This window comes from Rhinopithecus roxellana, chromosome 20 (assembly GCF_007565055.1).
Source record: "Rhinopithecus roxellana isolate Shanxi Qingling chromosome 20, ASM756505v1, whole genome shotgun sequence".
NCBI lineage: Eukaryota > Metazoa > Chordata > Mammalia > Primates > Cercopithecidae > Rhinopithecus > Rhinopithecus roxellana.
The window spans coordinates 19,100,964-19,127,743 of NC_044568.1; the positions used below are offsets into that span (position 1 = coordinate 19,100,964).

The 26,780-nt window shown below is 57.4% G+C and overlaps 1 protein-coding gene across 2 annotated transcripts in view; it reads left to right on the forward strand.

The window, feature by feature from the left end:
- The window catches only part of SPIRE2 (spire type actin nucleation factor 2), a 43,520-nt gene that overhangs the window by 7,966 nt on the left and 8,774 nt on the right, over positions 1 to 26,780 (forward strand). For both annotated transcript variants that reach the window (XR_004055515.1, XM_010378436.2), the window contains exons 2-10: positions 8,181 to 8,224; positions 12,244 to 12,600; positions 15,842 to 15,922; positions 16,042 to 16,206; positions 17,119 to 17,205; positions 17,509 to 17,632; positions 20,053 to 20,222; positions 20,880 to 21,069; positions 22,431 to 22,543. Coding sequence is in view for 1 of the 2 variants with exons in the window: in XM_010378436.2 (XP_010376738.2) it covers positions 8,181 to 8,224; positions 12,244 to 12,600; positions 15,842 to 15,922; positions 16,042 to 16,206; positions 17,119 to 17,205; positions 17,509 to 17,632; positions 20,053 to 20,222; positions 20,880 to 21,069; positions 22,431 to 22,543 (1,331 nt within the window). In the remaining variant the exon portion in view is untranslated. The remainder of the gene's footprint in view (positions 1 to 8,180; positions 8,225 to 12,243; positions 12,601 to 15,841; positions 15,923 to 16,041; positions 16,207 to 17,118; positions 17,206 to 17,508; positions 17,633 to 20,052; positions 20,223 to 20,879; positions 21,070 to 22,430; positions 22,544 to 26,780) is intronic.

A 26,780-nucleotide genomic window follows, 5' to 3' on the forward strand; every position in this document is an offset into this window, starting at 1 on the left:
ATGTGGGATTAAGCAGACACCAACATTTGTTTATAGTTGTTTCTTTTGAGGTGAAACTTACATACAGTGAAATGTAAGAATCCGGAATGTACATTCACCCAGCACCACCTTGACCTCTTCTGTGAAGGCCTCGCCACACCTGGAGAGCTGTTAAAAATATCCCCGGGCTGGGCACGGTGGCTCACGCCTGTTATCCCAGCACTTTGGGAGGCCGAGGCGGGCGGATCATGAGGTCAGGAGTTCGAGACCATCCTGGCTAACACGGTGAAACCCTGTCGCTACTGAAAGATACAAAAAATTAGCTGGCCGTGGTGGCAGCCGCCTGTAGTCCCAGATACTCGGGAGGCTGAGGCAGGGGAATGGCATGAACCCAGGAGGCAGAGCTTGCAGTGAGCCAAGATCATACCACTGCACTCCACCCTGGGTGACAGAGCGAAACTCCGTCTCAACAAAAAAATAAAAAATTCCCCTGGCCAGGCACGGTGCCTCATGCCTGTCATCCTAGCACTTTGGGAAGCCGAGGCAGGCAGATCACCTGAGGTTGGGAGTTTGAGACCAGCCTGACCAACATGGAGAAACCCCGTCTCTACTAAAAAAAAAATACAGAATTAACCGGGCGTGGTGGTGCATGCCTGTAATCCCAGCTACTCAGGAGGCTGAGGCAGGAGAATCGCTTGAACCCGGGAGGTGGAGGTTGTGGTGAGCCGAGATCGCGCCATTGCACTTCAGCCTGGGTAACAAGAGTGAAACTCCAGCTAAAAAAAAAAAAAAATTTCCCGCACCCCAGATTCCAGCCCTGTAGGTCTTTGCAGGCCCCAGGAATCTGTGTTTCCAAAGCTGCCTGTGCCAGGCCCATCGTGTGGGTTCTGGAATTGCAGGTCTTCTTCCTCGGGCGGGACTCGAGGCTCCCTTATCGGGCCTGTGAAATCCAGATCCCAGTCCTGCCCCGGAACATCTGAATCTGACCTTCCCAGATCAGCCAGAAAATCCGCACCTGTAGCAAGTTCCCTGGTCTGCTGCTGCAGGGGTGAGGCACTCCACCCTCAGGGACCCGGTTGGTGGTGAGGGGAAGAGTTGAGGTCTCCGTGTCAGCCCTAGAGCCAAGGCTAAGCCCAGGGTCAGACTCCGCTGGGTGGCCTTGGGCCAGTTCCTCACCCGAGGCTCTGGACCTCTTCGACTGGGATTAATGGCGTGGCCGCGTCGTGAGGCCTGTGTGAGGGGTGCTTATTAGCCAGGAGAGAGGGCACCTTCTCAGGTAGAATCTGATGCTGTCACCTCTCAGCTGCTAGCTTTCTGCTGTGACCAGCAGTGGGGTCCCTTTGGGGCTCACCTCGAGACACACCAGGCAGGGGCTGGGCCGGGATCCCTGCAGGAGCGGAGAAGCTGGAGATGTGGGGCACTGCTGAGGGCAGTTCTTTGGCCGAGACACATCTGCCCGACTTGGGTCTCCACACACACCGATGCCTGGCATCCCGGGTTCTTCTTGCAGTGGGAGGACGCCCTGTGTCGGGGCCGTGTGAGTTTAAGGAAGGAGTGGGTCGGTCTCAGCCCAGGGATCAGCCACCACCTCTGAGATGGGCACTGGTGGAAGTGAAACGCAAGAGGAAGCACATGGGTCCCACGGACCCAAATAGCATGCTCTTTTTGCTAAACAAACACAAGCTCTCTGGTTTCGTGAGGGCGTTTCTCCCTCTGGGCTTCCATTTGCCTGCTCTCAGCAGCTTCTTTTTCTGTTTTCCTTTTTTTTTTTTTTTTTTTTTGAGACAAGTCTTGCTCTGTCGCCCAGGCTGGAGTGCCTCGGCTCACTGCAGTCTCCGCCTCCAGGGGTCAAGCGATCCTCCCACCTCAGCCTCCAGAGTGGCTGGGACCACAGGGGCACGCTACCACACTCAGCTATTTTTTTTTTTTTTTTTTTTGAGACGGAGTCGTGCTCTATCGCCCAGGCTGGAGTGCAGTGGCGCAATCTCAGCTCACTGCAAACTCCACCTCCTGGGTTCACGCCATTCTCCTGCCTCAGCCTCCCAAGTAGCTGGGACTACAGGCGCCCACCACCATGCCCGGCTAATTTTTTGTATTTTTAGTAGAGACGGGGTTTCACCATGTTAGCCAGGATGGTCTCGATCTCCTGACCTCATGATCCGCCCGCCTCAGCCTCCCAAAGTCCTGAGATTACAGGTGTGAGCCACTGCGCCCGGCCTTTTTTTGTGTTTTTAATAGAGACGGGGTCTTGCCATGTTGCCCAGGCTGGAGTTCAGTGGTGCAATCTCAGTTAACCACAACTTCCACCTCCTGGGTTCAAGCAATTCTGCCTCAGCCTCCTGAGTAGGTGGGATTATAGACATGCGCCACCAACCCAGCTAATTTTTGTATTTTTAGTAGAGACGGGGTTTCACCGTGTTGGCCAGGATGGTCTCGATCTGCTGACCTCGTGATCTGCCTGCCTTGGCCTCCCAAAGTGCTAGGATTACAGGCGTGAGCCACCGCGTCCGGCCTACAATAACTTTTATGGTAGGTGATGTCTCTGTTTCGTCAGCGGGAACCAGGGAACACCGTGAGCCATGGAAGCCACACAGGCTGTTTGACGGCAGGTCTGTGTTTGCTCTGGACCACCAGGCCCCCACCCTGAATTCTCAGACTGATGTGGGTGCTGCGGGCCTGCTCACTCTCACACCTTGATTTCTTGACACTAGCACACCTACATGCTCCAAATCGAGGGGCTGAGTGCAACCGGAGAGCGTCCCAGCAGTACAAGGAGCGTCTTTTTGTCTGTGGAGCAGGCAGATGGCTCTGTCTCCTCCCGAGCTCAGGGGCTGCGCTCTGTTTCTCTCAGTGCGGGTCGGGTTTTCTCCGCACAAAGGGCTCTCCTTCTCTTTCATGGCTACCTGGTGTCCCCGTGTGGGCGTCTCCCTGTGTCTCAAGTGGACACGTCTGTGTTTCGAGTGTTAAACTGTTAGGAGGGGTGCCGTGCGTGTGTGGCCGGGTGCCTGTGCCTTCCACGAGTGTTGGCAGTGGGGGCCGGGGGACGCGTGATGGGAAAGTTGCTGCAGGGTGCCTGCTTTGGACTGTTGCCAGTTCCTGTGTCTGCCAGGAGTGGGTGTGCTGTGTCCCCCGGTCTGCCCTGGCCCTGGTGCTTCTGAGAGCACTCAGCCTGAGACCTGGGAAGGAAGGAAACCCCTCGAGGCCGGAGAGATCAGAAATGGGCTTCACTCACTGCCAGTGTTAAAACCCCCTGGGGGCCATGCGTAGGGGTGGGCCCGGTGTAACCAAGTGCTGTGGCCTCCTCAAGATGTGTGAGGTCTTCCTCTGGGGGTGGGGTGAAAAGGGGAGTTGTACCCCTTCCCATGCCGAGAGCATGGGCTCCCCCAGAGCCATCCCTGTCCTGACTCCAAGCCTAAGAGAGTCAAGGGCAGGTCACCCTGGGGCCGAGCCAGGGGCCCTGGTGGCCTCACTGCTCGTCACTGAGGATCGTGCCTGTGTTGTGTGTTGTGTGTCTGCCACCTGACTTGTTATTCGAGGTAACGTCATGCATGAGATTGAGTAGGAGTTGCCTCTGTCCTGCAGGTGAGGAAGTGAGGTCACAGGGGCAAGACACCCAGCTCCAGTAGCCACAGGTTGGTCAGGATCCCACCTCCTCCTTTGTGCCTCATTCCCTCCAAACCCCTTGCCGGACTGGGCTGGTGCCCCCAGGCAGATGGAGGCTGAGGCTGTCCAGTAACCTCTGTCCACTACCCACCTGCCTGCAGTGTGGGAGGACCTTCCTCTCGAAGCTGCTGGGGCATCTCCAGGCAGCAAATGTCCCATAGACATCTCTCTTCCAAATGAAACCTGTCTACTTTCACAAGCACACACGGGATTGTTTCAGACTCCCTAGCGTCTTTGTTCTACTCATTTGTTATTTTATACAAAAGAAACCTGAGTCAGGTGCAGTAGCTCACACCTGTAATCCCAGCACTTTGGGAGGCTGAGGTGGGAGGATCGCTTGAGCCCAGGAAATCAAGGCTGCAGTGAGCCATGATTATGCCACTGCACTCCAGCCTGGGCGACAGAGCGACACCTTGTTTCAAAAAAAAGAAAAGGAAGGCCGGGCGCGATGGCTCACGCCTGTAATCCCAGCACTTTGGGAGGCCGAGACCATCCTGGCCAACACGGTGAAACCCCGTCTCTACTAAGAATATAAAAAAAAATTAAGCCGGGCGCGATGGCTCACGCCTGTAATCCCAGCACTTTGGGAGGCCGAGACCATCCTGGCCAACACGGTGAAACCCCGTCTCTACTAAGAATATAAAAAAAAATTAAGCCGGGCGCGATGGCTCACGCCTGTAATCCCAGCACTTTGGGAGGCCGAGACCATCCTGGCCAACACGGTGAAACCCCGTCTCTACTAAGAATATAAAAAAAAATTAGCCGGGCGTGGTGGCGGGCACCTGTAGCCCCAGCTACTCGGGAGGCTGAGGCAGGAGAATGGCGTAAACAACCCGGGAGGCGGAGCTTGCAGTGAGCTGAGATCCGGCCACTGCACTCCAGCCTGGGCGACAGAGCGAGACTCCGTCTCAAAAAAAAGAGGAAAAAGAAATGCAAGTGGCTTTTCTTCTCTCACGGAGGCTGTGCTTCCCTGCAGGGAGAAAGAAATAGGCTCTCAGCTCCTAGAGGTAGATGGAAACCAGGTGTCCTGGTTCTGGCTCCCACCTCAGCGTGGCAGTAACAGACTCAGTGAGAACTCGGGAGTCCTCACTGCCTCCGTCTCTCTCCTCTGGGGATAATTTTTTAAATAAGCAAAAGACGGTTTGTATAATCTTATGTGGCCACTTTGGTGACGTGGTTGTGGTAGTTCTATATGCACTTATATCTGAGTGTTTGGCTGTGTTGCTTGCTGTGGTCTGGCCGTGCTTGGTGGCCCTGCTGCCCCATTTATTAGGGGTGTGGTCTTGGGTAAGTTTCTCAACCTGCCTGAGCCTTGATTTCCTCATCTGTAACAGAATCATGGCACCATCCCTTGTGGGATGGCTGAGCAGATTGAGGCCACAGTAAATAATTTTTTTTTTTTTTTTTTTTTTTGAGACTGAGTTTTGCTCTTGTTACCCAGGTTAGAGTGCAATGGTGTGATCTCGGCTCACTGCAACCTCCACCTCTCGGGATCAAGCAATTCTCCTGCCTCAGCCTCCCGAGTAGCTGGAATTACAGGCATGTGCCACTATGCCTGGCTAATTTTGTATTTTTAGTAGAGACGGGGTTTCCCATGTTGGTCAGGCTGGTCTCCAACTCCTGACCTCAGGTGATCCACCTGCCTCGACTTCCCAAAGTTCTGGGATGACAGACGTGAGCCACCGCGCCCCACAGTAAATTTTTTAACACCTAGTTTTATAACATCTGAGCAGAGTCCTAGGCTTGGGCTCTGACTGCAAGGCCTCTGTCAGCCCCCAAGTCTCCCCCAGATAATCTCTCATCTCAGAACCAGAGACACCCCAAGTCTTTGCAGCTTAAATACAATTAGATTCATGAACATATAATTTTTTTTTCTTTTTTTTTTGCGACAGAGTCTTACTCTGTCGCCCAGTCTGGGGTGCAGTGGCACCATCTCGGCTCACTGCAACCTCCACCTCCTGGGTTCAAGCAATTCTCCTGTCTCAGCCTCCCCAGTGGCTGGGATTACAGGCGTGAGCCACCATACCCTGTCATGAACATTTAATTTTGGTACAATTTTTTTATTAACATATGGAGTATTTGAACCAGGGGCTCAAACATTGAAATTATTCCACCAGAAGCTCCCCATGCACTGAGGACCTCGCCTGACGTGGGCTTAGTCTGTGAAGGTCACTGAAGGGCCGACCAGCCACCAGTCAGGCCTTCCCTACACAAGTAGCCCAGGGCCCTGGTCTCTTCCAGGAAGCACCTTTGTTTGGGTCCAGTGTCTTCCACCTTCCATTGCCTCGGCCCAATCACAGCTGCAAACTTGCTGAAAGCCCAGCATGGGGCCAGGACTGCCCAGGCCCTGGGGACATATCCCCCCCACTGTGGGCTGCTCTGTGGGTTGTTTTATTAACTCCACTGATGCTGGGGGTGGATTGCTTTCCATTATTTCAATGGATCAGACTCCCTTTATCTTTGGCAATCTTCCTGGTTCTTGATGGCATTTTGAAAATATTTGCGGAGTTAGCAGGTCCACTGAGCAGACAATTCCATGGCTTATATATACATACATATACATATCTTACCTCATTCCAGAAAGAATTTCAGGCAGTTGGAGCTCTTGTTCTAGCACAGTTCCACCTGCATGCTCAGTTCCAGGAAAGCTGCAGAAGTGGGTGGATTTTTTTTTCACATCTCACCCAGCGCAGCGTCTTGGGAACCCCAGGGGAGGAGGGTTGGGGAGCACAGACCCTGGGGTCCCACGGCCTGGCCCCACTCCTGGCACTCGTCAGTCTTGATACCTTGGAGCAAACAGACTCATCCTCCGGACCTCTGTTTCCTCGTCTGTGAAATGGGAGTTGTAAGTAGGCTCCTGCAAAAGGCAGGTTCGCTCTCCGGCCTCCCTCAGGGCCAGGTTTAATAAACAAAATACGTGAGATTCCGGCCTCCACCTGCATTTCCTGTGTTTCCACTCAGACTTGGTTCTCTGAGAAATCCCCAAATCAGGGTCTCGGTCAGATGCTGACTCACCCGCTCTGCAAAGTCTCCCTCCCTCTGAGCCGGGGGTTTCTCGTCCGACTGCTGCGATGGCGGGGGTGCACAACCTCCGTCCTGGGCAGGTGGTGTGTCTCCTTTCAGACCACGGGATCTTTCCAGAAGACGTGCCCCAGTGGATGGAGCTGCTGCCTTGCTGCCGTCTTTTATTTTATTTTATTTTATTTTTTATTTTTTATTGTTTTGAGACGGAGTTTTTTTTTTTTTTTTGAGACGGAGCCTTGCTCTGTCGCCCGGGCTGGAGTGCAGTGGCTGGATCTCAGCTGACTGCAAGCTCCGCCTCCCGGGTTCACACCATTCTCCTGCCTCAGCCTCCGAGTAGCTGGGACTACAGGCGCCCACCACAACGCCTGGCTAATTTTTTGTATTTTTAGTAGAGACGGGGTTTCACCATGTTAGCCAGGATGGTCTCGATCTCCTGACCTCGTCATCCGCCCGTCTCGGCCTCCCAAAGTGCTGGGATGACAGGCTTGAGCCACCGCGCCCGGCCTTGTTTTTTTTTTTTTTTTTTTTTTTGAGATGGAGTCTCTCTCTGTCACCAGGCTAGAGTGCAGTGGCACGATCTTGGCTCACTGCAACCTCCACCTCCCGGGTTCAAGCAATTCTCCTGCCTCAGCCTCCCAAGCAGCTGCGATTACAGGCGCCTGCCACCGTGCCCAGCTAGTTTTTATATTTTTAGTAGAGACGGGGTTTCACCATGTTGGCCAGGCTGGTCTCAATCTCGGGACCTCATGATCCGCCCACCTTGGCCTCCCAAAGTGCTTGGATTACAGGCGTGAGTCACTGTGCCCAGCCTGTTTTTGTATTTTTAGTAGAGACGGGGTTTCACCGTGTTAGACCGGATGGTCTCAATCTCCTGACCTTGTGATCTACCCACCTCGGCCTCCCAAAGTGCTGGGATTACAGGAGTGAGCCACCGTGCCTGGCCTTCCCAAAGTAATTTTAAAATGTTTTGTAGCCACAGGGTCTTACTATGTTGTCCAGGCTGGTTTTGAACTCCTGGCTGCCAGCAGTTCTCCCACCTCAGCCTCTCAAAGTGCTGGGATTCTAGGTGTGAGCCACGACATCTGGTCTCCTCCTCCTTCACTCTTCCTCGCAGCCAAGTTTCCCTAGGGGCAGCCTCCTGCTTTGCCCAGGACAGACTGGGACCCATTGGCTGCTCTCCAGCCCTGACTCCCCTCTGAGTGGTCACCATGGAGCGGGGCTGCTGCATGGGGCATTGGGGGTCTGTCCACCAGCTGACCATCATCCTTCTGTGGGCAGGGGCTGCCTTGCTCTCCTGGCCCCTATACCTGGGTGTCCTGCTTAGAGCCAGCTCGAGCTGGGCCTCATAGGTGTGTGTCCAAATGACTGAGTGGCTGGGCCTGCTGTGAGCCTTCTGGTTTTCCGGCGGAGACTGGGGATGTGGCGTGTGTTCCTGAGGGGAGGTGGGTGGACAGCTATGTTTATCGGGGTCCTGGAGATGCTGACAAATACCTTAACTCCCACTTCTCTTGCAGAACCCGCAACCATGGTGGTGCCACTAGCCAGCTCGGAAGCCCAGGTACTTGTTAAAAATTCCAAATATTACTTGATGTTTATTAAAACATACCTGCATCTTAAAATGTAAATTATAAAGCATACATAGTTACACAGTTGTTTCAGCGAGGCAGGGTGCAGATAAAATACCCAACAGGCTTAATAAAACTCTGCTCACAGAAAGCAGATGGGGAGGAGACCACCAGGGTGGGGAGGGCCCCCGTGGGTGCTTCCGGCCGGGAGAAGAGGCAGTGGTATTGCCTCTTTCCATAGCTGGACAGATGAGGACCCCAGGTGATGTCTACAGGGCCGGCCTCGCAGACGCAGAGCCAGGGTCAGGGTGAGGACTTCAGGTGCAAACAGGAAAAAATCAGCCTGACGACCAGTGCCCAGAAACCCCACCCGACCAAAACTCGGACCTCAGCATGGCAGTGCCTTCCTCTCCCACTCACCTGCCCTGAAGTCACATCTGCAACTTCATGTTTTATCTTTCTACTGCCTTTTTGGTTTTGTTTGGTTTTTTGCTTTTGTTCATTTTATTTTATTTTTTAATGAGATGAAGTCTCACTGTGTTGCCCAGACTGGTCTCAAACTCCTGGGCTCCAGCCATCCTCCCACCCTGGCCTTCCAAAGTGCTGGGATTACAGGCGTGAGCCACTGTGCCTGGCCTCTTCTTTTTTTCTTGAGACAGTCTCCCTCTGTCACCCAGGCTGGAGTGCTGTGGCACAATCTTGGCTCACAGCAACCTCCGCCTCCTGCGTTCAAGCAATTCTCCTGCCTCAGCCTCCCAAGTAGCTGGGACTACAGGCGCCCATCACCATGCCCAGCTAATTTTTGTGGGTTTTTTTTTTTTTTTTTTGAGACAGAGGCTCTCTCTGTCACCAGGCTGGAGTGCTGTGGTGCGATCTTGGCTCACTACAACCTCTGCCTCCCAGGTTCAAGCAATTCTCCTGCCTCAGCCTCCCAAGTAGCTGGGACTACAGGCGCCCATCACCATGCCCAGCTAATTTTTGTATTTTTAGTAGAAATGGGATTTCACCATGTTGGCCAGAATGGTCTCAAACTCCTGACCTCGTGATTCGCCCACCTTGGCCTCCCAAAGTGCTGGGATTATAGGCGTGAGCCACCGCACCCGGCCTTTTGTTTTTTCTAAGACCTATACTCTTGTTGCCCAGGGAGGAGTCCAGTGGTGTGATCTTGGCTCACTGCAACCTCCGCCTCCCAGGTTCAAGCGATTTTCCTGCCTCAGCCTTCCGAGTATCTTCTTTTTTAAAACAGTTTTTCATACCCAAGTGAGATTAATTGTTTTTTTTTAAAAAAGAAGAAAACAATATAGTTTTATCACAAGACCTATTTATATATTATTAAACACAGTAGTATACCCAGGGTGGGTGTGACACAGACCAGAAGAGGCTATATGTCCTGCTGTTGATCGTTTAAAAATAATAATAAAACCAAAGTCTATGTCACCACCTGCAATGCTTGACAATTCAGTGGTAAGATGCCTTCCACCGTGGAGAATCTTGGGGCGCTGATGTTTAGACAGCGTCCCGCTCAGGGTTGCTTGGCAGCTCTGTGGAGATGGCGTTGTGCTATACGCAGTTTCCTGGGACGTGAGTGGGGGCCCGTCTGGGTGGCTGTGTCTGGTTATTCGTCATTTGTCTCACTGTTGCATAATACACGGGACAGTTTACCTTTCCAAAGTCCAGGACTCCAGGGCTGGGAGGCAGGGCTGGCCCTGCTGTCCTGAGTCTCCAAACAGAGGTGCAGTTGCTGCCTACCGCCTGGAAGACTTTCCAAAGGGGGTCTGCCGTGGCACCTCTTAAACGTTTTACGGAGAGCTTGGTATGCGGAGATGCAGCCTAGACTGTCTGTCTCAGAGGTGCACACATTAACCTGATCGCCCTATCCCCAGGAAAGAGGGCAGAGGAGCTCCTTAACATCTCGCTCCAGCATTCCATGAAATGACCACACAGCCCCTCAGTTACTGGGCAGGCGTCCTGGGCTGGCAGTACTGCCCACCGGCTGCCCCAGGCCTGCACCCGCTGTGGGCGAGTGGAGGTGAAAGGCCCTGAGACTGGCTGCCCGCCCAGAATTTTCCTTACGGGAAAGCAAGTTTTTTGCTTTTCAGAGAAAGTTTCCAGTGACCTGGGCACAGAAGAGCTTTTATGGACGCAGCCTTCAGATAAGACGCTCAGGTTGGAGTTAACCCTTTTGCCAATGTGGTCAGAAAAAGCGGGGAGTGGCCCAGAGGGGCTGGGTGCCGCTCTGCACAGGGTGGGGTCGGGGGCTTTGCTGCTTCCTCCCTCTGTCTGTCCTGCTCCACGAGGCAGAATTGGAGCCACATGACCGGGGACAGCAGGAGCTGAGGCCAGCCCCACCCGGAGCGGGTGGGAAACGCACTTCCTGCCACGCCGTCCTTCCTTGCCCTTCCCTCTGGGGCCCAGAAAAGAACCGCTGGGAATTTGTGTTAACAGAGGCTGGTGCCAGTCGGCTTCCTCACACCCCGCCCTCTGTTTGTCACTGTGCCCAGGAGGGGCCCTAAGATTCCTCTCTGGAGATCCCTTGCCCCGGGGATCCCCCGAGCCCTGGCCAGGGCCCTGCTGTCACTGGTTAGGCCTTGGCTGCCGCCGTGCCCTCTGACCTTGATTCTAGGCTGTGTCTTGTCTATCTCCAGTGGAGATGAGACAAGTGAGCTCCCAGGGCGGGCTGGGGCTCCACTCCCACAGACACTCACGCTTCCCACCAGTGCCCCTGCAGGTTCCAGGGCCTTCTGCGGCGTTTCCGCAGGACAGACGGGACAGGTTCTAGAGCCTTTGGCGTTTCCGCAGGACAGATGAGGCAGATTCCGGGGCCTTCTGTGACTTTTTTGCTGCAGGCTCAGGTTTAGGCTTCCTGGGCTCCCAGCAGTGGGTGGGAGGGGAGTATACAGTAAATGAGAGACCAAAGGGCCCCCCTGCAGGGCCGCTGAGGCAAAGTGGCCCCAGGAAGTGGACAGTGCCTGGGGGAAGTGTGGCTCGATCTGCCACACCATGGCCCCCCACCCGGGCAGTGTGGCACAGAGCTGAGAGAGGGGCCATGAGCAGCACTCCTGTCCTGATCCAGCTTGGCCAGTTGAGACTGTGGTCAAGGGGACCGACCTCTCCACGCCTCCGTCCCTGTCCCTACATCAGTGTGGCTGGAGGTGAGGTTGGTACGTGCTGTGCTGGGCCGGGCACAGCATCTGACCTAAGGAGTGCTGTAGTTGTGTTTGTGTGTGGATCTTTCTTGTAAAGGGAAACTATGAGAACCCTTTAAGATATGAAACACAGTGCAGTGCAACTTAGAATGTCCTTGTAGTTGTCATCGACCTCCCGTGTCCAGCTGTGCTGCCTCTGCCTCCCTGTCCTAGCAGACCTGACCACCTGGGGGCCACCTGGGCGTGTGGGTCCCGAAGTCGGCGCATGTGGGCCCCCCGCCAGGTCACTCCACAGACGCACGGGTGCCCTTTGTGGTAGATTATGGAAATCAGGTCTCTACTGTGAAGCTTCACTGATTTTTAATGTGCTTTTTAAAAAACTTCAATTTTTGTTTTTTTTTTTTGTTTGAGACAGGGTCTTGTTCTGTCGCCCAGGCTGGAGTGCAGAGGCCTGATCTTGGCTCACTGCAACCTCCGTCTCCCAGGTTCAAGCGATTCTCCTGCCTCAACCTCCCAAGTAGCTGGGATTACAGGCACGCACCACCACGCCTGGCTAATTTTCATATTTTCAGTAGAGACGGGGTTTCATCATGTTGGTCAGGCTGGTCTTGAACTCCTGACCTCGTGATCCGCCCGCCTGGGCCTCCCAAAGTGCTGGGATTACAGGCGTGAGCCACTGTGCCCGCCCGGGCACATCCTTTTCATCTGGTCCATACCTTGCTTGTGCCTTAGTCTCCGGACCGACAGCTGCTGTCTCCCTGGCCGGGTGCTGGGCCCTCTACACCCACCAGCGGCCTTCTCCCCTCCCCGCCTCCCTGCCCCACCCCCCTGCAGTACCGCCCGGTGACCGCGCCCCTGTCCCGCAGACCGTGCAGTCCCTGGGCTTCGCCATCTACCGCGCGCTGGACTGGGGGCTGGACGAGAGCGAGGAGCGCGAACTCAGCCCGCAGCTGGAGCGGCTCATCGACCTCATGGCCAACAACGACAGCGAGGACAGCGGCTGCGGTGCCGCGGATGAGGGCTACGGGGGTCCCGAGGAGGAGGAGGAGGCCGAGGGCGTCCCCCGCAGTGTGCGCACCTTTGCCCAGGCCATGCGGCTGTGCGCGGCGCGGCTGACCGACCCCCGGGGCGCCCAGGCGCATTACCAGGCCGTGTGCCGCGCGCTCTTCGTGGAGACGCTGGAGCTGCGGGCCTTCCTGGCCAGGGTCCGGGAGGCCAAGGAGGTGAGCGGTGCGTGGGGGCGACCGTGGAGGGTCCGGGGGGCCAAGGAGGTGCCTGCGTGTGGGAGGGGACTGGCAAGGCCGAGCTCTTGGTGGACAGGAAGTCAGGTCCTCGGTGCGACTGCCGCTGGCGTTATGTATTCCCACTTAACCCTCACACTTGCTTGTTTTTCTGTTTTTGTTTTTGTTTTTTTGTTTTGTTTTGAGACAGGGTCTCGCTCTGTCACCCAGGCTGGAGGGGCAGTGGCTGGATCTCGGCTCACTGCAACCTCCACCTCCCAGGTTCAAGCAGTTCTCCTGCCGCAGCCTCCCAAGTAGCTGGGATTACAGGCACGCACCACCACACCTGGTAGTAGAGACAGGATTTCACCATGTTGGCCAAGCTAGTCTTGAACTCCTGACCTCAGGTGATCTGTCTGCCTTGGCCTCCCAAAGTGCTGGGATTACAGGCATGAGCCACCGCGCTGGGCCTCACACTTGCTTCTTACCAGAGAAGTTAAACGGTGGGCTCAGCCCCTTCCCCAACTGCTCTCTCCTGTTGCCTCTAAGTTGTTATCCTGTCCCGGCACCCATTGTGCTCTTTTACATCTGCAAGAGGGCATCTTTCCTCCTGCGTCCCCACCAGCCTCTCCAGGCCCTGGTTCCTTCTGAAGTACGATGCCAAAGGTGGCCCCTCTATACTCAGGAACCACAGAAAGGCTCAGCGACTTGCTTGGAGCTTTGGGTGGGAAAACCCACCTGCTGGTCTTGTGACAACCCAGCCTCACTCTCCTGCCCCTTACAGCTGGAGGGACCATTTGACAGCTGAGCAGGTGCAGGCTCGGAGGCTGGGACCGTTGCCCAAGGCCACAAAGCAAGAGTTGGCCAGTGCTGGCTCTGACATGGCTCCCAAGCCAGAGTTCTCCCCTGGGCCTCCTACCTCTCCGTGGACTCGACCATCCCTCTCTGACTCTCCCAGCCTCTCCCTGGGCACGGCTGCTGCCCCAAGGGAGCTGATGTGTTTCTGTATCATGGGGTCTCTGCACATGTGGACTCTGCCTTTTCTCCCATCAGCATCTCACAGAGGAGAAAGCCAGGCCTTGGAGAGGCAGGGGATTCCTTCTTGCCTCGGTGGCAGAAGATGTTTTCAAAGTTAACTGATGCTGGTCCTTCATTCCTCCCTGACCCTTTATGATGCTGTGTCTCTCTTGTCCTCTAACCAAGAAAGGTTCCTGGCCCTCTGAGCCTTAGCAGGTGATTTTGACACCGGGCAGCAGCATGAGCTGCTTGGCCTCATCTGCAGCCCAAGCGTGCGCTACGGTTGGATGGCTCTCTCCCCACCCCCAGATCCCATGTTCCATCTTCCGTCCTTCCCCTCAGCTCCTGGATCCCATGGTTCATCTTCGCTCTCCCCCGACCCCCCAGATCCCATGGCCCATCTTCTGCCCTCTCTCTCACCCCCCGGATCCCATGGTCCATCTTCCGCCTTCCTTCTCATCCCCCAGATCCCATGCTCCATCTTCTGTCCTCTCTCTCACCCCATAGATCCCATGGCCATCTTCCGCCCTCCCTCTCAGCTCCCCCTTGGCCTCCTGGGACATTCTTCTAACGTTCCCCACAATTAGCAGATGGTCCTCATGCTGTTGTGTCTCTGTCTCTGATCAGGCTGTTTTCTGCTGCTCAGATCAGATTCTTACTGAGACAATGAAAGCTCTTTTATTCTTTTCTTAGAGACAGGGTCCTTTTTTTTTTTTTGAGACGGAGTCTCGCTCTGCCGCCCAGGCTGGAGTGCTGTGGCCGGATCTCAGCTCACTGCAAGCTCTGCCTCCCAGGTTCACGCCATTCTCCTGCCTCAGCCTCCCAAGTAGCTGGGACTACAGGCTCCCGCCACCTCGCCGGCTAATTTTTTTGTATTTTTTAGTAGAGACGGGGTTTCACCATGTTAGCCAGGATGGTCTCGATCTCCTGACCTCGTGATCCGCCCGTCTCGGCCTCCCAAAGTGCTGGGATTACAGGCTTGAGCCACCGCGCCCGGCCGGAGACAGGGTCTTACTATATTACCCAGGCTGGTCTCAAACTCTTGGACTCAAGTGACCCTCCCACTTTGGCCTCCCAGAGTGCTGGGGTTACAGCTGTGAGCCACTGTGCCCGGCCAGGAAGCTCTTTCTTTAGGAGGAAATGGCTCTGCATGCAGGCAGTTGACCGAGGCGAAGTTTGGGGAGTTTGTGGTGGGGCGAAGCGAGAGAAGGGTTACTCCATGGGGTGTCGCTGTGTCTGCTGGCATTTTGGCCAGGAGCGGCCTGCTTAGGAATAGGTACAGCTGTTGCAGGAAGGACAGGAGTGCCACCCTGTGTGCCCTTTGCCCTGGGCTGGCATACATGAGGCCTGTGGGCAGACTCACACCTTGTGCTGCCCAGGGAGTGTCCCAAAGCAGTGTGGCAGGTCCCTGGGGCAGGAGCCAGGTGACCGGTTCTGTCTTGGTTGTGGGGGCTGTACCAAAGGGCAGGTGCTTCTCTAGGGTTGGGACTTGGTGAGAGCAGATGCTCTGTGCCACCGAGATCGTGCGTGACCCAGGCAGCAGGTGCTGTACCTTCTTCCCACGTTCTCAGCGCAGAGCGCTTCCCAAACAGGCCCTCACCACAGGGTTGGCACCTTCCCCCGTTCACGAAGTACATTCCCATGTCTGTTCCCTGCACTTGCTGGGCAGCAGCTCATCCACCCTCCCATCCACCCATGTCTGCTCCCTGCACTTCTGGGCAGCAGCTCATCCACCCTCCCATCCACCCATGTCTGTTCCCTGCACTCGCTGGGCAGCAGCTCATCCACCCTCCCATCCACCTTCCACCATGTGTCCATTCACTCAAGCCACACACAGAAACTGGCCTGTGCCACACTGCACCGAGCCCCAGACGCTGCTCAGAGAAGCAGATCAGCGTAAAGGCCAGGCTGGGACCTAGAGCAGCTGCAGGGGCCCAGGGGGACGGCAGGGTGCGGGGCCCACCTGAGGAAGCGCCGTGTGAACTGAGAGCTAAATGAAACGGGGAGAGTGGAGCCTCCACACCTGTGTCTGCCACCTGTGGCGATGACTCGGTTTCCCCAGGTATCTTTTCAAATCCTGAAGCCTTGGGCCAAAATGCCCACTCGTCTCTTTTCCGGCTGGTTGAGTGGAGCCCCCGTGACGTGACTGTGTCCCTGACGGACGGGGCCTGTCCTGCGTCCGCCATTCTTGTCCCTGCCCTGGACTAACGAGCGTGTGTGGTCACAGATGCTGCAGAAGCTTCGGGAGGATGAGCCGCAGGTGGAGACGCCACAGGCAGAGCTGGACAGCCTGGGTCACACAGACTGGGTAAGGCTCGCTCCTGCCTGACCAGGCCACTACGCAGCCCAGCCTGCCGGGGGTCTCTGCCTGGAGGGCCGTGGAGCCTTACCTGGGGCTGAGAGCTGGTCTCTTTCCCCGGGGCCCAGGCCCGGCTGTGGGTTCAGCTCATGCGGGAGCTCCGCCACGGAGTGAAGCTGAAGAAGGTGCAGGAGCAGGAGTTCAACCCCCTCCCCACCGAGTTCCAGCTCACACCCTTCGAGATGCTAATGCAGGACATCCGGGCCCGGAACTACAAGCTCCGCAAGGTCATGGTGAGCAGGACGGCCACGGCCGCGGAGGGGCAGCCTGGCTGTTGGGCAGCCCACCCCGAAGAGGGGCCCAGAGTCCCTGCTCTCTGTGCTGGGTACTGGGCGGTAGAATATGGATTAGGGAGATGTGGCCCCAATTCCCATAGCTCGGTATCACTTCAGGGACAGTGACCAGGCAGGGAAGGGAAGTGCAGAAGGTTCTATAGGACCAGGGGTGGCCCCTGGAGGCCACAAGAGCCGAGGCTGTAGGATTTTTTTTTTTCTTTTTCTTTTTTGAGACGGAGTCACTCTGTCGCCCAGGCTAGAATGCAGTGGCATGATCTCGGCTCATTGCAAGTTCCACCCCCTGGGTTCAAGAGATTCTCCTGCCTCAGCCTCCCGAGTAACTGGGACTACAGGTGCCGCCACCACGCCCAACTAATTTTTTGTGTTTTTAGTAGAGACGGGGTTTCCCTGTGTTAGCCAAGATGGTTTCAATCTCCTGACCTTGTGATCTGCCCGCCTCGGCCTCCTGAAGTGCTGGGATTACAGGCGTGAGCCACCTGCCTGGCCCGGCTGTAGGATATTTTTGCTTTAACAAAACTCATGGAGCCCTTAGGATGCGCTGGCATGGCTCTTATGATGCCCCTGTGAGGTGTGTGCCACCCCACCCCACCTCCAGATGAGTCCCAGGTGCTGGAGACTGGGGCCGCCAGGAGGGGACATGTCAGACCATGGATGCTGTGGCCGCCCAGAGCATGGCCTGTGGGTCTGCCGTGCGCTTACTAGGGAAGCAGCTGGGTCCCCACGAGCTGAGAGTGGGAGGATGAGTAGGTGTGAAGACCAGGCTCTCCTTGGGCTGAGTGAGCCTCTCCCAGTCCCCCTGCTCTAGCGGATGGTCCCTGCAGGGCCTCAGATCAGCCGTCCTCCCCGCAGGTGGATGGGGACATCCCGCCCCGGGTGAAGAAGGACGCTCACGAGCTCATCCTGGACTTCATCCGCTCACGGCCTCCACTGAAGCAGGTGCTGCCCCAGCCTCCTCCTCTTCAGGGGCCGCCCGGGTCCTGGTGCTGTCCTGTGGCCAGCCTGGGAGGTGTCCCAGCGCGTCTGCGTCATGAGTGAGGCGGGCTGGCTTCCTCTTGCCTGTGGGCCAGCCTGGGGCTGTGTGGCCCTGGGCCCTCTTTCTGGGAAGGGGCCATGTGAACCATGCCCACCCCACCCCAGGTGCATGCAGAGCCCCCAGGAGCAGCACTCCCTCCGGGTGGGCCTGGCCGGCTCTTCCGACGCCAGAGTGGGCCCCTGTCATGGCTTGCTTCCCCACTGCAGGTCTCTGAGAGGCGGCTGCGCCCATTGCCACCGAAGCAGAGGTCCCTGCATGAGAAGATCCTGGAGGAGATCAAGCAGGAGCGGAGGTTGCGCCCAGTGCGGGGCGAGGGCTGGGCTGCCCGCGGTGAGCGAGGGGATGGCAGGAGAAGAGAGACCCCTGTGCCCCTGGTGGGGCCCCCCATTCCCCTGGTCAGGTTGCACATTGGAAGGTGGCATTTCCCTGAGGGTGCCTGAACCCATGGAAGACACAGAACATCTTAATTTTTGAGGCACACAGGCTTTTGAAACTCAGATTACTTGGGGATAAAAAAATTAAACAATTGGCCGGGCGCGGTGGCTCAAGCCTGTAATCCCAGCACTTTGGGAGGCCGAGACGGGCGGATCACAAGGTCAGGAGATCAAGACCATCCTGGCTAACACGGTGAAACCCTGTCTCTACTAAAAACTACAAAAAAACTAGCCGGGTGAGGTGGCAGGCGCCTGTAGTCCCAGCTACTCGGGAGGCTGAGGCAGGAGAATGGCGTGAGCCCGGGAAGCAGAGCTTGCAGTGAGCTGAGATCCGGCCACTGCACTCCAGCCTGGGCGACAGAGCGAGACTCCGTCACCAAAAAAAAAAAAAAAAAAAAAAAATTAAACAATTAAAATAATATGTACATATTTGTTTGAGATGGAGTCTCGCTCTGTTGCCCAGGCTGGAGTGCAGTGGCGCGACCTCGGCTCACTGCACCCTCCGCCTCCCAGGTTCGAACGATTCTCATGCCTCAGCCTTCTGGGTAGCTGGGATTAGAGGCATGCACCACCACGCCCGGCAAATTTTTTTTTTTTTTTTTTTGTAGTTTTAGTAGAGACAGGGTTTTACCCTATTGGCCAGGCTGGACACAAACTCCTGGGCTCAAGCGAACTGCCCGCCTCGGCCTCCCAAAATGCTGGCATTACAGGTGTGAACCACTGCACCTAGCCAAAAATAAGAAATTTTGAGGCTGGGCTCAGTAGGTCACGCCTTGTAATCCCAGCACTTTGGGATGCTGAGGCAGGAGGATTGCTTGAGTCCAGGAGTTCAAGACCAGCCTGGGCAATATAGTGAGACCTCATCTCTGCCAAAAATTTCAAAGAAAAATTAGCCAGGTGTGGTGGCACATGGCTGTAATCCCAGGTACTCCAGGGGTTGAGGTGGGAGGATTGCTTGCGCCTGAGAGCTTGATGCTGCAGTGAGCCATGATTGTACCACTGCCCTCTAGACTGGGTGACAGAGTGAGACCTAGTTTCAAAAAAAAAAAAAATCACTTTTTATGTATCTCGTTAAAAACTTTACAAGGCCATTGGAATTTCCTATGTCTTTTTTTTTTCTTTTTGAGACAGGGTCTCACCCTATCACCCCGGCTGGAGTGCAGTGGCACCATTATAGCTCACGCAGCCTCAACCTCTCAGGCTCAAGCGATCCTCCCATCTCAGTCTCTCGAGTAGCTGGGACGACAGGCATGCACCACCACGCCCAGCTAATTTTTGTGTTTTTGTAGAGACACGGTCTTGCTCTGTTGCCCAGGCTGGTGTTGAACTTGTGGGCTCAAGTGATCCTTCTGCCTCAGCTTCCCAAAGTGCTGGGATTATAGGTGTGAGCCACCGCGCCTAACATGATCTTATACCCTGTTATCCTGGACTTGACGTGTATTTGCCAGTCTACATAGTTTACAATAGTATGACATATTTCAGCATTTAGAAGATAAATAGAATAAAAGCAAACTTTTAAAATGTTTTCTTTTCTTTTCTTTTCTTTTTTTTTTTTGAGACGGAGCTTTGCTCTTGTTGCCCAGGCTGGAGTGCAGTGACGTGATCTCAGCTCACCACAGCCTCTGCCTCCTGGGTTCAAGTGATTCTCCTGCCTCCGCCTCCTGAGTAGCTGGGATTACAGGCACCTGCCACCATGCCTGGCTAATTTTGTAGTTTTAGTAGAGACAGGGTTTCACCATGTTGCCCAGGGTGGTCTCAAACTCTCGACCTCAGGTGATCAGCCTGCCGCGGCCTCCCAAAGTGCTGGGATGACAGGCATGAGCCACCGCGCCCGGCCCCAAGACAGGCATTTGTTCAAATGTCTGAGACCTAATTCTCCTTGTGAAAGGTCACTGAGAGCCTTCGGTGCTGCACCATTCCTTACATGAGATGGCAAACTCCAATCCTACATCTGCTCTGCCTCTGAGACACTAGGCAGATCTCTAGGCTGGAGTTCATTTTTTTTTTTTTTTTTTTTAAGATAGAGTCTTGCTCTGTCCCCCAGGCTGGAGTGCAGTGGCACAATCTCGGCTCACTGTAACTTCCACCTCCCGGGTTCAAGTGATTATCCTGCCTCAGCCTGCTGAGTAGCTGGGATTACAGGCGTGAGCCACCGCGCCCAGCCTAGTTCCTCATTTTTTTAAATGGCTGACTAGCCCTCAGTTTCCCCTTCTGCAAAGTCAGGGAATTTAGCCAGCTGGTGCACACAAAGCTGTCAGCTCCTGCCTGCCATCTCCCCATTCACTGGCCCGTCCTGCTTGGCTCCCATCTCCCCAGGGTTTGGGTCTCTGCCCTGCATCCTCAACGCCTGCTCTGGAGATGCCAAGTCCACCTCCTGCATCAACCTGTCGGTCACAGATGCTGTGGGCAGCGCCCAGCGCCCGCGGCCCCGTGTGCTGCTCAAGGCGCCCACCTTGGCCGAGATGGAAGAAATGAACACGTCTGAGGTCAGAACCCATGAGTATTCCTGAAAAGAGACCAGGAATGGGAGGATGGGGGCCAAGGAAGTGAGAAGGGCTCAGCTAAGCTGGGGGCAGCAGTGAGTGTGATGTCCCCTGTCCAGGGGCTCTCCCTTGAAACTGACGTCCTGCCCTAGGAGGAGGCCTGTGGGGCTCGGGGACCCTGCCATTTTGGCCGCTCAGAAGGGTGACTCTGGGAGAGGGCCTGGGCTGCCTCCTCCCATAGACGATGGAAGGCTGACAGCGGAAGTGCATCGCTGTCTCAGGCCCAGGAAACTGAGCCCCCCACTAGTTGATGTGAAAAGGTGGTCCCAGCGAGGTTCTCTGCCCACCCTGGCTGCCCTGTGAATGGAATGCTTCTCTCTTCACAGAAGGGCTGGTGATGGCCTTGTTGGGGGCCATCCCAGAGGGCTTTGCCTCCATCTGACACTAGACCTGTCAATTTCCAGGACTTTCCGGAAGGGCTTGGTTATTAGGGTGCTTGCCATGAACTGCCCAGAGGCGGGCAGGCTGGGAAGTGGGTGCAGGCTGCCCCACATCGCAGCAGACCCAGCGGCACCCCTGGGTCATTTGCTTCGGTCCAGGCATGGGCAGGAGGCACTGGTGGGCACTGTTAGGGCAGGGCCGTGTCTGGTGTGTCCACAGGAAGAAGAGTCTCCATGTGGGGAGGTGACGCTGAAACGGGACCGCTCCTTCTCAGAGCATGACCTGGCCCAGCTCCGAAGTGAGGTGGCCTCCGGCCTGCAGTCGGCCACCCAGCCCCCAGGAGGGACGGAGCCCCCACGGCCCCGAGCTGGCAGCGCGCGTGTGTGGAGGCCCAGCTCCCGAGACCAGGGCAAGTGCTGCTTCTCACCGCCATAGCCCCCTTCGCCCCCGCCCTGACCCGTCCTGTGGGCACCCATCCCTCCACCTCAGCCCACGTCTTCCTGAGCAGGCAGCTCCCAGGGACCCAGGGAGCTCATGCCTGCAAGAGGGCACCACCTCAGGCAGGCATCTCCCTTTAACTTGAGAACTTCTTATTAAGTAATGCATATTTATTGTAAAAATATTTTTTAATATTTAAAAATAATTCTCATGATTCTATTACCTAGACATAATTATTATTAACATTGGGATATAGAAAGATAGCTAACTAGATGAGCTGATGAGTGATACCCCTTCTAGTCCTCTGAGAAGGGAGCAGTGTGTCCATAGTGAACCAGCTGGGTTTACAGCACATGGCTCTGGAACCTGTGCCATGGTTCCTTCAACTGCTTTTCGCGCTGCTGAGCACAGAACGATTCTTGCTGGCTGTACAGGGCTGCTCCTACCATCGTGAGAGCTGAACTTTACAGAGAGCCCTTGCAACTCAGGGTTCTTGTCACCCCACCCACCACATCCCACCAGGCACGGCCAGGCCTCCTTGTCTGCCTGTGAGGCCAGAGTCTTGGGACAATCGCGTTTGGTGGTTATGGCTCCCTTCCCAGTGTTAAGAGGTCCAGGCCAGGCCAGTTCCAAACCTCTCGCTTAACCTAGGTCTCCCCCACCTGGAGCTGTGCCTCAGCCTCTTGGAGCTGGTGGAGGGAGGGAGGTCGACCCCCAGCACCAGTGTGAGGTGTGGACTGTGGGAGGAGGGTCCTGCCCCACCCATCTGTAGTCTGCCTCACTGGTGCTGTGGGACTGCCCACACCAGCTCGTTCTGGGGCTCAGACACAGGGACCCTTCGGGGGTCCTGTGGACCCTCTATATCACATGGGCCCCAACAAAAGTCCCAATGTGGAAGCCACACTCTTCACTCTTTTCTTCTTTTTGAGACAAGGTCTTGCTCTGGTGCCCGGGCTGGAGTGCAGAGGCACCATTATAGCTCACTGCAGCCTTGACATCCTGGGCTCAAGCATTCTGCCCGCCTCAGCCTCCTGAGTAGCTAGGACTACCAACGTGCTCCACAACGCCTGGCTAACTTTTATATTTTTCTCTAGAGATGAGGGTCTTACTACGTTGCCCAGGGTGGTCTCGAGCTCCTGGGCTCAAGGTTCCACCCGCCTTGGCCTCCTAAGTGCTAGAATTACCTGTGTAACTAGTGCGTGGCTGCTTCTCCACTTGACCTTTTGCTTGGTTCCCCTGGAGCCCTCCACAATCTCTGTCATCCCCTCTGCACAGTCCTCCTTACCACAGTTCCTGTCAGGCAGTCCTGACGGAGCCTCTGCTCTCCCCCAGGTACCTGTCCTGCGAGCGTCTCTGACCCCAGCCACCCCCTACTCAGCAACCGGGGCTCCTCGGGGGACAGACCCGAGGCCTCCATGACCCCCGATGCCAAACACCTGTGGCTGGTGAGTGAGGGTGCAATTGTCATCCAGGGCGACCCAGGAGGTGTCTTTGCGCCCACCTTCCCGCTGCCAGCCAGGTGTTCAGTACTGAGGCTCTGCCTGAGGCATAGTCTGAGCGTTGTCTGGGAGGCGTGGTCTGAGCACCTGTCTGGGGGGCGTGGTCCGAGCACCAGTCTGGGGACTGTGGTCTGAGCGCCTATCTGGGGACTGTGGTCTGAGCGCCTGTCTGGGGGGCGTGGTGTGAGCACCTATCTGGGGATTGTGGTCTGAGCACCTGTCTAGGGGGCGTGGTGTGAGCGCCTGTCTAGGGGGCGTGGTGTGAGCGCCTGTCTGGGGACTGTGGTCTAAGCGCCTGTCTGGGGATTGTGGTCCGAGCGCCTGTCTGGGGACTGTGGTCCGAGCCCCTGTCTGGTGACTGTGGTCCGAGCCCCTGTCTGGGGGTCGTGGTCCGAGCCCCTGTCTGGGGGTCGTGGTCCGAGCACCAGCCTGGGGGGCGTGGTCCGAGCGCCAGCCTGGGGGGCGTGGTCCGAGCGCCAGTCTGGGGACTGTGGTCCGAGCGCCAGCCCGGGGGGCGTGGTCCGAGCGCCAGTCTGGGGACTGTGGTCCGAGCGCCTGTCTGGGGGGCGTGGTCCGAGCGCCAGTCTGGGGACTGTGGTCCGAGCGCCAGCCTGGGGGGCGTGGTCCGAGCACCAGCCTGGGGGGCGTGGTCCGAGCGCCAGTCTGGGGACTGTGGTCCGAGCGCCTGTCTGGGGGGCGTGGTCCGAGCGCCAGTCTGGGGACTGTGGTCCGAGCGCCTGTCTGGGGGGCGTGGTCCGAGCGCCAGTCTGGGGACTGTGGTCCGAGCGCCAGTCTGGGGACTGTGGTCCGAGCGCCAGCCTGGGGGGCGTGGTCCGAGCGCCAGTCTGGGGACTGTGGTCCGAGCGCCAGCCTGGGGGGCGTGGTCCGAGCGCCAGTCTGGGGACTGTGGTCCGAGCGCCTGTCTGGGGGGCGTGGTCCGAGCGCCAGTCTGGGGACTGTGGTCCGAGCGCCAGCCTGGGGGGCGTGGTCCGAGCGCCAGTCTGGGGACTGTGGTCCGAGCGCCAGCCTGGGGGGCGTGGTCCGAGCGCCAGCCTGGGGACTGTGGTCCGAGCGCCAGCCTGGGGGGCGTGGTCCGAGCGCCAGTCTGGGGGGCGTGGTCCGAGCGCCAGTCTGGGGACTGTGGTCCGAGCGCCAGCCTGGGGGGCGTGGTCCGAGCGCCAGTCTGGGGGGCGTGGTCCGAGCGCCAGCCTGGGGGGCGTGGTCCGAGCGCCAGCCTGGGGGGCGTGGTCCGAGCGCCAGTCTGGGGACTGTGGTCCGAGCGCCAGCCTGGGGGGCGTGGTCCGAGCGCCAGTCTGGGGACTGTGGTCCGAGCGCCAGCCTGGGGGGCGTGGTCCGAGCGCCAGCCTGGGGGGCGTGGTCCGAGCGCCAGCCTGGGGGGCGTGGTCCGAGCGCCAGTCTGGGGACTGTGGTCCGAGCGCCAGCCTGGGGGGCGTGGTCCGAGCGCCAGTCTGGGGGGCGTGGTCCGAGCGCCAGCCTGGGGGACTGTGGTCCGAGCGCCAGCCTGGGGGGCGTGGTCCGAGCGCCAGTCTGGGGACTGTGGTCCGAGCGCCAGCCTGGGGACTGTGGTCCGAGCGCCAGCCTGGGGGGCGTGGTCCGAGCGCCAGTCTGGGGACTGTGGTCCGAGCGCCAGCCTGGGGACTGTGGTCCGAGCGCCAGCCTGGGGGGCGTGGTCCGAGCGCCAGTCTGGGGACTGTGGTCCGAGCGCCAGCCTGGGGGGCGTGGTCCGAGCGCCAGTCTGGGGGCGTGGTCCGAGCGCCAGCCTGGGGACTGTGGTCCGAGCGCCAGCCTGGGGGGCGTGGTCCGAGCGCCAGTCTGGGGACTGTGGTCCGAGCGCCAGCCTGGGGACTGTGGTCCGAGCGCCAGCCTGGGGGGCGTGGTCCGAGCGCCAGTCTGGGGACTGTGGTCCGAGCGCCAGCCTGGGGGGCGTGGTCCGAGCGCCAGTCTGGGGACTGTGGTCCGAGCGCCAGTCTGGGGACTGTGGTCCGAGCGCCAGCCTGGGGGGCGTGGTCCGAGCGCCAGTCTGGGGACTGTGGTCCGAGCGCCTGTCTGGGGGGCGTGGTCCGAGCGCCAGTCTGGGGACTGTGGTCCGAGCGCCAGCCTGGGGGGCGTGGTCCGAGCGCCAGTCTGGGGACTGTGGTCCGAGCGCCAGCCTGGGGGGCGTGGTCCGAGCGCCAGTCTGGGGACTGTGGTCTGAGCACCTGTCTAGGGGGCGTGGTGTGAGCGCCTGTCTGGGGACTCTGGTCTAAGCGCCTGTCTGGGGATTGTGGTCTGAGCACCTGTCTGGGGACTGTGGTCTGAGCACCTGTCTGGGGGGCGTGGTCTGAGCCCCTGTCTGGGGGTCGTGGTTCGAGCACCAGTCTGGGGGGCGTGGTCTGAGCGCCAGCCTGGGGGGCGTGGTCTGAGCCCCTGTCTGGGGGTCGTGGTTCGAGCACCAGTCTGGGGGGCGTGGTCTGAGTACCAGTCTGGGGGGCGTGGTCTGAGCCCCTGTCTGGGGGTCGTGGTTCGAGCACCAGTCTGGGGACTGTGGTCTGAGCGCCAGTCTGGGGGGCGTGGTCTGAAGGTCTTCGGGGCACCAGTGGCGGAGCTGCTGCCCGCGGCAGAGGTCTCTGCTGCCGCCTGCTGGGGCCGAACGGCACTGCGACCCCGGAGCCTGGAGCCACCTTGCAAGGGACGTCCCTAATTGAAGGGTTCAGTGTGGGGTTAGGGCAGACCGCGAACCTGCGCGCCCTGTGTGCCTGGAGGTCAGTGTGAGGGGGCTTCACTAGGTCGCGACCTTGACTCTGGCCGTGACGCCGCCAGGGTACTGCTCAGCCCCTCTCCCCTCGGTTTCATATCTGACCTGTAATTGTGAGGAGCTCCTCTTTGCTGACATCTTGAGGCCACGTAGACCGGAGTTCTAGTGTATGATTTAATCAACTGAGGTAAGGGGAGTGTGCGGCCGTGGGCCACGCTGGCAGCATGCAGGTGTTGGAGGGATGTGAACGGTGTGGTTGCTGTCACTATTTGAGGTTTTATCAAGAGGCTCAGATGAGAACAGATGTTAAAATGCTTTCAGAACTATGAGCCTTATATAAACGCAAGGCACTGTTCGTATCCCCCACCGAAACGCAGGGCTTGCCTCATTAGTCTAGGATTAGCTATATATCACTGCATCAAGTTACCTCACAATGTAGCATCTTAAAATAACAAACATGTATTATCTCACACAGTTTCTGAGGGTTGGGACTCCGGAAGTGTCTTCGCTGTGTAGCTCCGGCCCAGGGTCTTTCGTGAGGCTGCAGTTAGGATGGCAGTGGGGCCTGCAGGCTCGACTGAAGGCTCAAATGGTGGCTGGAAGAACCACTTGAAGTGGCGTCCTTAGCCAGCTGTGAGCAGGAGACGCGAGTCCCCTGCTGTGTATACAGGCCTCTCTCGGGGCTGCTTGGCGATCTCAGGGTGGCGGCTGGCATCCCCCAGAGCATGTGATTCAAGAGTGACCACAGTGAAAGCCACTGAGTATTTGTGACCAAGTCCAGAAGTGCCACGTTGTCTCAACTCATTAGGAGTGAGTCACTAAGTCCAGCCTATTCTCAAGGGGAGGGAGGGAATGAAGGCCCACTTCTGTTTTTTGTTTGTTTTCGTTTTGTTTTGTTTTGAGACAGAGTCTCCCTCTGTCGCCCGGGCTGGAGTGCAGTGGCCGGATCTCAGCTCACTGCAAGCTCCGCCTCCCGGGTTTACGCCATTCTCGTGCCTCAGCCTCCCGAGTAGCTGGGACTACAGGCGCCGCCACCTCGCCCGGCTAGTTTTTTGTATTTTTTAGTAGAGACGAGGTTTCACCGTGTTCGCCAGGATGGTCTCGATCTCCTGACCTCGTGATCCGCCCGTCTCGGCCTCCCAAAGTGCTGGGATTACAGGCTTGAGCCACCGCGCCCGGCCGAAGTCTCACTTCTTAAGGAATTAGAGGACGCATTTAAGATGACCACAGGTCACATGAGTGGTTCTTTAGCTCTGAAGTCTCAGAAGGGCTTTCTGAAGGGGGGCTACTGAGCATCACAGAACCTGGCCTTCCATCTGCCCTGGGCTCACAGCCTCACCTGGGGAGCAGGCAGCTGTTCTCTGCACCCGACGTGAGGGCTCCTGGCCACGGACGTTGTTGGTGTAACATCTCTGACATCTCAGGTGA